The 12,813-nt window shown below is 47.3% G+C and overlaps 1 protein-coding gene across 5 annotated transcripts in view; it reads left to right on the top strand.

Annotated features, from left to right (window-relative positions):
* Positions 1-10,184, top strand: part of PDGFRA (platelet derived growth factor receptor alpha) — a 41,689-nt gene extending 31,505 nt beyond the window's left edge. For all 5 annotated transcript variants that reach the window (XM_044268122.1, XM_044268123.1, XM_044268124.1 and 2 more), the window contains 5 exons: positions 136-247; positions 1,503-1,602; positions 1,724-1,829; positions 3,814-4,055; positions 9,275-10,184. In XM_044268122.1, the coding sequence (XP_044124057.1) occupies positions 136-247; positions 1,503-1,602; positions 1,724-1,829; positions 3,814-4,055; positions 9,275-9,422 (708 nt within the window). In that variant the 3' untranslated portion in view covers positions 9,423-10,184. The remainder of the gene's footprint in view (positions 1-135; positions 248-1,502; positions 1,603-1,723; positions 1,830-3,813; positions 4,056-9,274) is intronic.
* Positions 10,185-12,813: the final 2,629 nt, after the last annotated feature.

The following is a 12,813-nucleotide window of genomic DNA, read 5'->3' as shown; positions in this document are numbered from 1 at the left end:
AACAAGAAACAAAGATTTCCTGGGCTAGGTTGTTAGTGCAAGTTATTATTAGTCCAAAGAGAAGCCCTATTATTTCTGCTGCTGTGGGTCATCAGCGGGGATGCTGGATTTAACTTCCTCTCTCTCCCCATGCAGACCTTCCTCCCTGTGAAGTGGATGGCCCCCGAGAGCATCTTCGATAATCTCTACACCACGCTGAGTGACGTCTGGTCTTATGGCATTCTGCTCTGGGAGATCTTTTCTCTTGGTACGGGCCTGACCTCTCTGCTCATTTGGGTGGTTTTGCAACAGCACTGGAAGGGAAACGCTGTTTTCCGAGCTCCAGGGTGTAAATGATGCTAAGATGCCTGCTGTGAGTCAGGGGTGCGCGGCTGCTTTGAATGACGAATTGCACGATTGCCGTGGCTGGTGTATACCCATGCGGACTGAGCCGGGAGTCTTGGAGGACTGCACCTTCACCCCTGGGCTGTGCGCCTCCTCTCCTTTGGGCTGTGTCCGAGTGACTTTCTCCCAGTGGAAGTGTTCCTTAGAACACCCCTCCCCAGCTGGTTTTTGAGTGGGACTGTGGGTTAAGTAGGTGCACTGGCGGAGAGTCGCCTCTGTCGCTTCATGGTGATCGAGACTCAGGTGAAAAGGAGTATGCTGAGGGCATGGGAGTGACTAGCCTTCCTGGTCATCGCTCTGGGAGAGGAGAAGGGACCATGTGGTCATTTAGTGAGTCGGTCACCAGGTCCCAAATAATGACAGGTACCCCACGCTGCCAGGCGAGGGCCCTGAGGGAGGAGGGAGGAGTGATTTGTGACACTGACCTTAGCTCCTTTGGAGAGGCAAAACCTCCGTGTGGCAATAAACAGTGTCAACTTGTAAGGGAAGAAAGAAGAGAGCCCTGCTTTAGTTTTGGAAGGCTTTAGAGAGGAAGCTGAGCTTGATCTGACCTTGGCCATACACAGTGAAATGTTTCCTGAACTGGAGGAAAGGATTTCCTCCTCCTTTCTCCGTCTCCTTTTTTGATCCCTGTTCTCCCTGATTGGATGCCACTGTGGGTCATCCCAGTGGGCGGCTTCACGGAGTCTTACAGTCTATTAAAAGCAGAAAATGATCTAGATATTTTAAGCCCCTGCTTTGACTTTGGCTCTAGTTACTTCATATTTTGGTGAAAATAATTTTTCCTTCCATGGTTCCGAATTTTCTCTTGATTCTCTATTTTGCTTTGTGTCTGTAGACCCAGTAGTCAGATACATTGAAAAGCACTTGTGCTCTTTCTAAAGATGTAGAATTTGTGCCTCGGGTGTCTGGACTCGACCAACGTTCAGTCCTAGTTACGTTCAAGGTTTGCAGAAGCCTGTGAAGTCAAGGAGACGATCACCCTTAATTTCCTTGAAAGAACCAGAACTTCCAAGGGGGGAATCCCCAGGCATTCTCTGTAGGTTCTTTGTCACCCTGAGAGTTTCAGCAGGGTCCCATGTGCTGGCTAACCCCGGGTGGTTTCCCTCGGTTTTCAGGAGGCACGCCCTACCCGGGCATGATGGTGGATTCGACTTTCTACAATAAGATCAAGAGCGGCTACCGGATGGCCAAGCCCGACCATGCCACCAGTGAAGTGTGAGCCCCCTCCCTAGTTTGGGGGCCTTGTGTTCATGCCAGGGGGGTGGGGGCGGTCTGTGGGTGGCAGGGGTGCCCTGACACTGCTCCACGAGCCCACTCGGGTTGTGTGCTCCTGCAGCTATGAGATCATGGTGAAGTGCTGGCACAGTGAGCCAGAGAAGAGACCCTCCTTCTACCACCTGAGTGAGATTGTGGAGAATCTGCTGCCTGGACAGTACAAGAAGGTGGGTCTGGGCCCCTTCAAGCTGGGTGGAAAGGAACCGGCAAAGGGAAGACGTCAGTAGCTGGTGGTTCTGTGGCAAGTCGCACTGTTCAGCACTGTTTTGTTTTAATTTTATTTTTATTTATTTTATTTTCAAAAGATTTTATGTGTATATTTTTTAAAAATTTAATATTTGTTTAGTGTTACAGGATTCATTGTTAATGCACCACACCCAGTGCTCCATGCATGTGCTCCCCTTAATACCTATCACCAGGCTCACCCCACCCCCCATGCCCCTCCCTTCCAAAACCCTCAGTTTGTTTTCAGCACTGTTTTTTTTTGACATTGATTAACAATTTATTTATAATCTACTATATAGCTAAAACAATTAAAAAAATTTTTTTTATCAGCACTGTTTTAAATATTTTATTTATTTATTTGACAGACAGAGATCACAAGTAGGCAGAGAGGCAGGCAGAGAGAGAGAGGAGGAAGCAGGCTCCCCGCGGAGCAGAGCCCGATGCAGGACTCGATCCCAAGACACTGGGAACATGACCTGAGCCAAAGGCAGAGGCTTCTAACCCACTAAGCCACCCAGGCACCCCTCAGCACTGTTTTAAAGGGACATTTTCAGAGGAGGAAAAAGATTGTTTGATCCGGTGGCCTGGCTTATCCTGGAGCGCTCCCCAGGCCCCTGGTAGCAGTGATGGCTCAGTGGGTTAAGCCGCTGCCTTCGGCTCAGGTCATGATCTCAGGGTCCTGGGATCGAGTCCCGCATCGGGCTCTTTGCTCGGCAGGGAGCCTGCTTCCCCTCTCTCTTCTCTTCCTGCCTCTCTGCCTATTTGTGATTTCTCTCTGTCAAATAAATAAACCCTCTCCTTTCTGCAAGGCTCCCCTTTCATCTTAAGTGTGCAACACCTGTAAGCACTTTATTCTGCAGATGCTACCGAGCAGTTAGAAGTCTCCGGGCATCCATAGCCATTCTGTCGCTCATTTGAATGCACTTAAATCCATGTGAAATTGGATTTTACCAGCTTTTACCAGCTGACTAGAAGGAACAACCTCAGCTGTTAATCTGGGGCTCCAGCTGTTTGTGTGTGGGTTTTTTTTTGTTTTTGTTTTTGTTTTTGGTGCAATAGGAAGCATTGTTCAGAGGAACAAATGTAATTTCATGGAACCAAGCAGGATATATTAATGAATGAAACAACTTCTGCTGAGATGCTGGGAGGGAACCACAGACGCAGTTGCATTATAAACTGCATTTCTGCAAGTCAATGAGTCACTCTGTGTAGTTTTCATATTTCTTGCTGCTCCTCAAAGAGGAGCCATGTAAGGAGGTTGCGTGCTGAACTGAGAGTTAAATACTTTGGTCTTTTGATTATTTCATCACCCGTTACAACTCCTAGAAGTGAGGCAATGAGGAGGCAGAAGGAAATTAGGATAGGTCCGTCAAAGGAGTTCTGTCTGGGGTTCCTAAGACGTGTTGGTGGGAAGAGACTAGAACTGTTGTTGAAAATGGGGTCTTTTTCAATCAAAGGTCTGTGAGTTTGGAGTTAGGTATCTTTCTCCAGCATTTAGGATCAGGGAATTTCCAGGGATGGTGCTCCCCGTGGAAGTCCTTGTCACCTCTTACTGGGATGCATCCAAGCCCTGGAGAGAGACTGTAGTGGGGACCAGAAGGGTCCCTGCTAGTCTCAAGAGGAGGGAGTGGGTGTGTGCGTCGGGGGATAGTTGGGGGACACAGTCCTAGCTACCAACTCAGAGAACGGGCTCATTGTATCTTCAGGTGGATGAGAGCTCTCTCCTGCAGGATGACCCTGTCATTGATGGCCCTTTCTCCATGGCCCACACCTGCAGATGGGTTGACATCAGACTCAGTTGTCTAAATCCTGTATCTTTGAGGGAGCTTGGAGGCACACCTGGTTAAGTGGGAGTTAAGTTCTGAGTGCCCTTTCTGCAGTTCGGCCCGTGGCACGTGGCTAACCGTGTGAAATGCATGTCTGCAGAGTTACGAGAAGATTCACCTGGATTTCCTGAAGAGCGACCACCCCGCCGTGGCGCGCATGCGCGTGGACGCCGACAACGCCTACATCGGCGTCACCTACAAAAACGAGGAGGACAAGCTGAAGGACTGGGAGGGCAGCCTGGACGAGCAGCGGCTGAGTGCGGACAGCGGCTACATCATCCCCCTGCCCGACATCGACCCCGTCCCTGAGGAGGAAGACCTGGGCAAGAGGAACAGACACAGGTAGGGCTTCCAGCAGAGCCCCGCCCCCGCTCCGCTCCCCAGGGCACCTGCGGGTGAGGCTCGCCCCCTGCTGCAGAGGCCCCAGGGGTCGGCTTCCTCTTGTAAACGCCTCCTAGACCATCCTAATGCGGCCCTATGGGGCTGGGCGAGGTGAGAGTGGGCAGGGGGAGAGTCTCTGACCCGAGTCCCCAGGTAGTTTGATCAGCCACTGCAGCCCTGATTCTCGAGATACTGGAAGCCTCCGATGTTTCCTGCATGGGTCCTGGGACGGGGGAGAGAGCCGAGAGAGGCTAGACTGGGCAGTTTGATACTGATGGTTACCATCATCTTATCATCTGAACCCCAGCTGCACATGGGGAGACTTGAAAACTGATCTGCATACTTCACCCAGACCAGCAGGTTAGAATCTCCGGGAACCTAGCCCAGGCGCCTCCTGGCTGATTTCTTCCTTCTTTTTAACTCCTATCATGGAAGATTTCTGACCTGCCCCATTCCAGGCGACTAGCGAACTGTCCGTTCTCTCACTCAGCTTGAGCATCTGTGATCTCATGGCCAGACTGCCCAAAGGAGCTGTTTCTCCTCTTCCTGGATTGTCTTGAAGGAAATCCCAGACATCCTATCATTTCCTCCATAAATACTCCATTATGGTGCCTCTAAAAGATACAGGCTCTATTTTAAAAAAACAGCTGGAGTTAATAAGTTATTAAAAAGAACTGCAGTATCATTATCTTGCTCTCTCCCCCCTGTTGACAATGAATTAAGAGGATCACAGGTGTTCAAATTTCCCCGATTCGCTCATAAATACGGTTTTGCATTTGTTCTGAGAACCAAACAAGAGTGACACATGGCATTTATTTGCTATGTTTCTTTATGTTTGTCCTGCCCCTTTTTACCGCCTTGCATGGTATTTGTGAAGAAACTGGAGCATCGGCCTGTAACGTTCCCATATTCTGAATGTTGCTGAGTGCATCCTGTAGTTTGTCTTACCACGTGCTCTGTCTCTTGTATTTGCTGTCAGCTGGTAGTCTAGAGCCTTGATCTGTCCCAGCCTTGATCTGGGCAAGCGTGCTTCAAAACTGCTGGTGTGTACAGCCATTGGGAATTACATACTGTCCAGCTGTCTTCCCTTCTGTGACTTTAATGGCCACCAGCGATCATCACCTGGATCCACTGATTTATTAACAAGGGGATGCTAACACCCATCTAGGACTAAAGCCATTAGTTTACACAGTCCCAAATAGAGAACCGCGTCCCAGTTCCTCATGGTCTTTGCATAGCCCTTGAACAGAGGAGGAGAAAGTGATCATAGTGGTCCTTGGTTCCAGGTCCAAGTTTTGTATGAGTCTCTCTCTCCTTTCCCCTCCCCCCCTTCATTCAGGAGACTCTTGTCCCTTCTTCTCTGTCATTTGGTTTGCTACGTACAGTTACTTAGGCAGAAGCACGAGGCATCATTAGTTTGGAGCCTTGTGATTTTAGCATCCTTTGCTATTGGTATGAATCAGGTAATTTAAGAAGTATAGCTGGGTTCTTGGGTTTTTGAAATGTGCTATGAGAATAGGAGAGGTTGGGCAGAGTGCCCTGATTTACCTTTGCTGAGGACAATATCAAAAATACATTCATATTCTTCTAGCAAAGTGTTTCTCTGAGCTTTGGGTTATCTGTGGTAGCACTTGACCCCGGATCTGCCATCCATTTTGGTTATTTTGTATGTCAGGGACTCTGAATAATATTTCAGTTATATAAAGGTCTTGCTTCTAAGTTGAGTTAAGAAGTTGTATTAATAAGTAACATAGGTAAATTGCCCAGAACTTTCTGGGGGTGCATGAGACTGCAGTACAGAATTTGACATCTGTTATTACATGGAGAGACTAATTTTAGCTGATAGCTAGTTGTCTTCTTAGATAATCAGAACTTTGGCGAGGGTGGTAACGTTTGATTTTCGAATTGTAAAAAGTATGTCCCAAGTGACTACCCCAGGTCAGGTGAAACGGTGGCTCTGACAGGTGGGCTGAGCTTGGGGAGCGTCTTGGTCAGCTTGGACTGCTGTTACACACTGTCATAGATTTGGGGGCTTAAACAGTAGAAATCTGTTTTCTTACTTTCTGGAGGCTGGAAGTCCAAGATCAAGGTGTTGGCAGGTTTGGTTTTTCCTGAAGCCTCTCTCCTTGGCTTGCAGATGGCCCTTGTCTTAATGTGTCCTCACGTGGTCTTTTTCTGTTTGCGGTTTGTGGGTGTCTCTTCTCTTACAAGGACCCCACTCCATTTGGGTGAGGGCTCCACTTTAATGACCTCATTTAACCTTAATTAACCTCCTAAAAAGCCTTATCTCCAATAAAATCACAATGGGGATTAGGGCTTCAACATGTAATTTGGGGGGTGGAGTAGACAGTTCCGTCCATCATAGGGGTAGGGATGCCGGAGTTGGGATGTTCTGGGTCTAGGAAGGCTTAATGGTCCTGTGGAATCCCCTTCTTGGGCTCAGGAGGCTTGTCCTTGGGAGGGGAGTGGGCATGAGAAAGACTGGGCCTTGCTTGCTTTAGAGGGTGTTGGGGTGCTCCGTCGGGAAGGGAATCAGAAGTAAGCCCAGTCATCAGATCTAGGTCTGCCACGAAGCCCGACATGCAGCCAGAATGATCTGGGGCTGAGTCTTCTGAAGTTAGGTTCCTCCATGGTCACCCCTGCCTTCTGTCTGTGAGATGCAGTGGCTAAGAGAGGAGCGGGCTAAGCCCAGGAGCGTCAGTGCACTGTGGGACTCAGCTGTCGAGTCCCCCCTGGAGGGGCCATTAGTCCAAATCACAGTGTCCAAAGAAGACTCAGAAAGGCAGGTCCTCATTCGGTTGGGGTCCGTATCCAGAGGTTGACTCAGGCCTTCCAGCTACTGGTGGGGGCTCCAGGAAGTAGATCTGTCTGGCCTCTCAGGGAGAAGGGTTGTCAGGACAACGGGATTATCGAGACCAGCCCAATGGACTGGGGTTCAGTGGGAGGCTCCCGGACCAGGGTATCAGTTGGGGATGGGGGTGGCATACAAATGCGGAACAGAGACAGAGGAAGGGCCCAGTCTGGGGGGTTGTGAAAGGAAACCTCGTTTGGGGACCCCGCAGGCTCTAAGAGCTCTCTGGGCTGCGGTGGCCTTGGGGTGGAGGGCAGCAGACTGTTTTACCATGGGCCCCTACCGGCCAGGCTCAGTTTTCTGTTTGGAAACGGAACTGACCTGGAGAGGAGGGGAGCGAGGCAGAGATTGTCAAGCCCGGTCCTCATGGAAGAAAACAGCTGGCAGGGTTGAGAGCCACTGCAGGGGTGGGGTGGGGTGTGGGGGTGTGTGTGTGTGGGCGCACGTGGGCGCGTGTGTGTGCGCGTGGGCGCGCGCGCCTCCCTGCTCTGGCTGGCCAGTCCATAGTGAGGCTTACGCGATGTGTCCAGCATGCTGCTGGAGCCTCGCGGGGAGAGCGGATGGGCCTGCCTGTCAGCATATAACCTGTCGGGGGTGGAGTGGGGGGGCAAAAAGACATGTAGATCTGTTGTAATCCCAGGCAAGAGAATGATAAGGCAGTAGGGGTTCAGAGACAGGAAGACAGACAGGGAACCATGACAGGCTAGAGACTAGGGAGCATTATTTTTCGAAAACTCTTCGTGACCAATTGTAAATGTCCAGAAAAATAGAGAGATTACATCTATCGCTCAGCTTTAGTAGTTGTTAACATCTGGTTTCTCTAAGTATATAATGTATACTTAATGCCTATTGTATGTATATATCTAATATATACTACGTATATATGTATATATGTGATGCATGTGTACCACAGACACGTATATACCTATACTTTTTCTTTTCTTGCTAAAGCATTAGAAACTCCCAAGAAACACCTCCCTGAGAAGAAGGATACTCTCAGGGTGCCTGGGTGGCTCATTGGGTTAAGCGTGTGCCTTCAGCTCAGGTCATGATCCCACGGTCCTGGGATCGAGCCCCATGTTGGGCTCCCCGCTCAGTGGGGGGCCTGCTTCTCCCTCTCTGCCTCTGTCCCACCCACCCCCAGGCTCATACTTACACGCACTCCATCAGATAGATAACTAAAATCTTAAAAAAACAAATAAGGATACTCCTATAAAAGCATAACAGCATGATCACATGTAAGAAAATGAACTATTTCCTGATATCTTTTTTTTTTTTTTTAAAGATATTACTGATTTATTTGACAGACACAGAGAGGGAACACAGCAGGGGGCGGAGAATTGGAGAAGGAGAAGCAGGTTTTCCTCCGAGCAGGGAGGTCAGTGCGAGGCTGGATCCCAGAACCCTGGGATCATGACCCGAGCTGAAGGCAGACAACCTAACGAATGAGCCGTCCAGGCACCCCCCATGATATCTCCTACTATTCAGGGCCTTTTCAGGTAGGAGTTCGAGTGATAACAGTAATAATAATAGCTAATATTTATTGAGACTTAGTATGTTCTAGGTACTGTTCTCAGTGCTTTATGGTTATTACCTTCATTGACCCTGACAACAGGAATAGCATCAGGTACTGTTGACATCCCTTTCTGTAGGCCGGGAACAACAAGCTCGGGGGGTTAAGTGGCTGGTGGGACTCTTGACAGCTGCTGCGTGGTGGACGATTCCAGACCTATGGCTTTCCAACTCTAGAACAGTCCTTTTCAGCCTCTGCTCTAGAGGGTCAGGAACCTTCACGGGGACTTCCAGACTAGGGCTGGGGGAGGTGGGGGGAGGGTGTAAAGAGGAAAGCGAGGAAGGCATTCCCAGGGCATGGGTTCAGATCCTGAGAACACTGTTTGGACACTGGGGAAATTTCAGGGACAGCAAGTGACTGGCCTGGCTATACTTTGCAGCTGATTTCTTCTCTCTGTGCTTTTCCTTCCCTCGTTGTCTTCTGATCAGGCACTGCTTGCTTTCTTTTCCACTAGGACTGAGTAGGGAGCATAGAAATGGTCACAGCTCTGCTGGAAGATTTGACAGGAGGAGGGCCAACGTGTGGAGATGACCTGGGGCTCTGGGTTTTGCCCCGGGGCCCACTGTGGTGTGATGTGTGATGAGTAGCTTCCTGGCTTGGCAGCAGAATCTTGCCAGATCGGATGGCCCAAGGTTGAAAGCCAAAATATCGTGCAGGAAGAGCTCCTTTGCCTTTGGGGGACCACCCTAGCCACCCAACCCCAGTCTCATGGGTCTGCACATGGGCCTAACCTTTCCCATCCTCTCCCTCGTCCAGCTCGCAGACCTCCGAAGAGAGCGCAATCGAGACAGGTTCCAGCAGCTCTACCTTCATCAAGAGAGAGGACGAAACCATCGAGGACATCGACATGATGGACGACATTGGCATAGACTCCTCAGACCTGGTAGAGGACAGCTTCCTGTGACTGGGAGATTTCGGTGGGGACCTTCCATTCCTGGAGCCACTTTGGATCCCTTTAAGCAAACCACTTTATTGCAATGCAGAAGTTTGGGAGGAGGACTTGGATGAGGCGTCAAGAGAAGTTCCCAGCCGAGGGCCTCAGGGAGCCTGCTCACTACGGCTGAATGGGAGATTTCGAGATGGACTTCGTCGCCTTGCCTCTTGGCTGTGATTCAGTAGCATCTCTCTCAGCAGTGTGTGAACTCTGGAGATGGATGGACAAGGAAGCTATAGGCCACAGAAGGTGAACTCCGTGTGTCAAGGGCTTTTGGTGAGATTCCAGCAGACACAACAACTTCGATTGTGAGAAAACTCCAGAATTGTAATTATGTAAATAGGTCTAACAGAGGATGTGTTTAGGTTTGTATTAACTGTCTTCTCTGGACTTCTGAAGAGACCACTCGTCCCATCCATGTACTTCTGCTTGAAAACTGGTATCAGCTGCTGTTGAGCTCCTCTGTGAAGTACATGCAAAACCACTTTTGAACCTTAAAAGGTACTGGTACTATAGTATTTCACTTTTTTTTTTTTTTTTTTTTTTTTTAGTATTAAAGAGATAAAGAATAACAATTAACCAATCTCGTTTACTAGATTTGGGTCATTTAGAAGCCCACCAACTCATTTTCATATAGTAATCTACGTTTATAATACTACTGTTATCAGTAATGCTAAATGTGTAACACATTTTCCCTATAGAGAAAGCACAATTAAAAAAAATTCTTACTAAGTAGGCGACAAGTTTGACAGTTTTTGACATTTATATCAAATAACCGATGTTTCTCTAGAAAATACGGTAATAGCTGTAGTGGATTAAATTTAGTTGAACATGGAGAACAGAGTAAAAGTAGTGTTTTCCAGGAAGTCAGGTGTTTTAAACTGTGGACTGAATAGGTTCCCTAATCCATTGTACTAAAAATAATTAATCGCCCTCTGAAGTGATGGGATTTGAAAGAAACAAAACCCCTAAATCCGAAATGTTCTCAATATGAAGGCATAAGCCCATGCCTAATGTGACTTCTCATGTTATTACCCAGTGGAAAATACAATCATCAGCAAAATAGACTGAATTTGCAGAGGCCATTTTTATGCCTGGTGACTCTGGTGCATCCCAGCATCTGTATTTTTTTAAAAATTTTACAAACCCTGGAAGAGTCAGAAGGATGCCTTGACTATGGCCCCCTTTGGTTCAACTGGGAGAACGCACAGGCTTATGTGTTAGCTTAGGTTCTTGGTTCCCAAATGTAACCAGGATCACCAAATTCTAGATCCCCACCCCAGAGCCTCTGAATTACCGAGTCTGGCAGGAGCAGGAACCTTGTATTTTTATAAATTCCTCGGCTGTTCTGATGAGCCAGGTTTGGGAAACACCTGCTTAGGTTCCAGGAAGTTGCCATGGGAAACAGATCATTTGAAATTTGGAACTGGGCTAGAAGTCAGCCATGCCAGAAGCCTACTATTTAAATCCTTGGCTCTGGGTCAGTGACATTCAGTGCCCTCTATCCAGCAATTGCTGCCTTTCGTTTAACTTTCCAGTCTTAGCTGAGGCTGAGAGAGCCAAACCTTGGTTTGGCAGGTCCTCTAGGAGTAAAGACGCTGCTTCCAGCTGCATTGAGGCACTGGACTTGCCCCCTGGACTTGTCCCCTGGACTTGCCCCCTGAGGCATGCATGAAAATGATGCAATTCAGTGTCCCAAGTCTCTGTGTCACAAGGTTGATATTTGGGTGAAAAAATGATTTTTTAAGTTTTGCCGAAATTGTGGGGTGAGACGGCAGGACAAATTGTCACATCATCCAAACTGCCAAATTGATTGGTGTGGGTTCATTGGCATTCTTTGCAGTAGTGCTTAATTGCTGACACTGTGGGAAAAAAACCTGGGCTGTGATGAGTGCAATCACGGCGTGTGCTCCTGGCAGGTGATGGCGTTGGAAGACGCAGCAGCGGTAACAAACAAGGTCCTCGACTCCCCACGGGTGCAGTCTCCATGCAAGTCCCAACTTTCTTCTCCCCCGTTTTCATACTGAGTGTGAAGACTGAGCCAGATTGGCCAATTAAAAACAGAAAATCTGACTAGGTTCTGTAGAGCCAATTAGACTTGAAATACATTCGTGTTTCTAGAATCACAGCTCAAGCATTCTGTTGATCACTCCCTGTCTGTTGTACAGCCTTCTTTTGCCGGTGCTTTGCATTTTGATGTTCCTTGGAGTTCTGCATGACATCATGAGGCTGGATGAAAATTCTCAGACGAGTACATTCCAGTCCTAATGAATACTCCACCTGAGTTTGTGTGTGACTGCATTTAAAAAAATTTTTTTTTTACTGTGTATTCAGTGTATTACAGATTTGTTTTCCCTTTTGGCCTCCTGCAAAGTCCCCAGATGAAAATTGGCCAATCCTCCCTGCTTTCTATTTTTATGAAGACAATCAAAGCTGGCCTGAGAAACACAATTTGTGACTTTTTTAAATGGTCGATGATGTCCTTAAAATGTGGTCTGCCGATCTGTACAAATGGTCCTATTTTTGTGAAGAGGGACGTGAGATAAAATGATGTTATACATCAATATGTATATATGTATTTCTATGTAGACTTGGAGAATACTGCCAAAACATTTATGACAGAGCTGTATCACTGCCTTGGTTTATATTTTTTTGACTGTGATATTCCCCACAGGCACATTGACTGTTGCACTTTTGAATGTCCAAAATTTATATTTTAGAAGAATAAAGAGAAAAATAACGTCAGTGTTTCCAAAATAGTGGTGTGGCGAATGTGTGAGAGGTAACTCAATAGGGTCTACTGATAAAAAAAAAAAAATGTATTACAAAATGCCCCATTTGTGCTTTTGTTTTAAAACGTGTAAATGAAGATCTTTATATTTCAATAAATGATATATATAATTTAAAGTTATGCTGAGGTTCTAGCATTTTGGTCTTTAGCTGAATCCCGGAAATTAAAGCCATCTTGTGCAATTTGCTTTGTTAGCAACATTTCAGTGGGACTCCATAATAGGGTTTCGATGAAACCAATAGGAAATTTAAGATTGAAATATTATTTGAGCTGGTTACTTTTCAGACCTAGGGTTTGTCTTAAAGATGACGAGTACGTGGTTACATCTCTGATCCTACTGATTATTTTAATAGCGTGTACATGACTGCGTTTACTGTCTACAACCTTCAAACATGGTACATAGTTGTAATACAAAAGATGAGGGTTTTTTTTTTCATTCTAACCTCTTCCCTGTCCCCGTGCTGGTTCCCAGAAGCAGAAATGCATCTTCTATCTTTCCAGTTCCCTTTCTGTGCATCTGTTCTTATACATACATATACATCTGTATTTTTGCTTTGTATTTTACCTAAA

Source organism: Neovison vison, chromosome 11 (assembly GCF_020171115.1).
Source record: "Neovison vison isolate M4711 chromosome 11, ASM_NN_V1, whole genome shotgun sequence".
Lineage (NCBI taxonomy): Eukaryota > Metazoa > Chordata > Mammalia > Carnivora > Mustelidae > Neogale > Neogale vison.
This window is presented reverse-complemented; position numbering and strand designations above follow the sequence as displayed.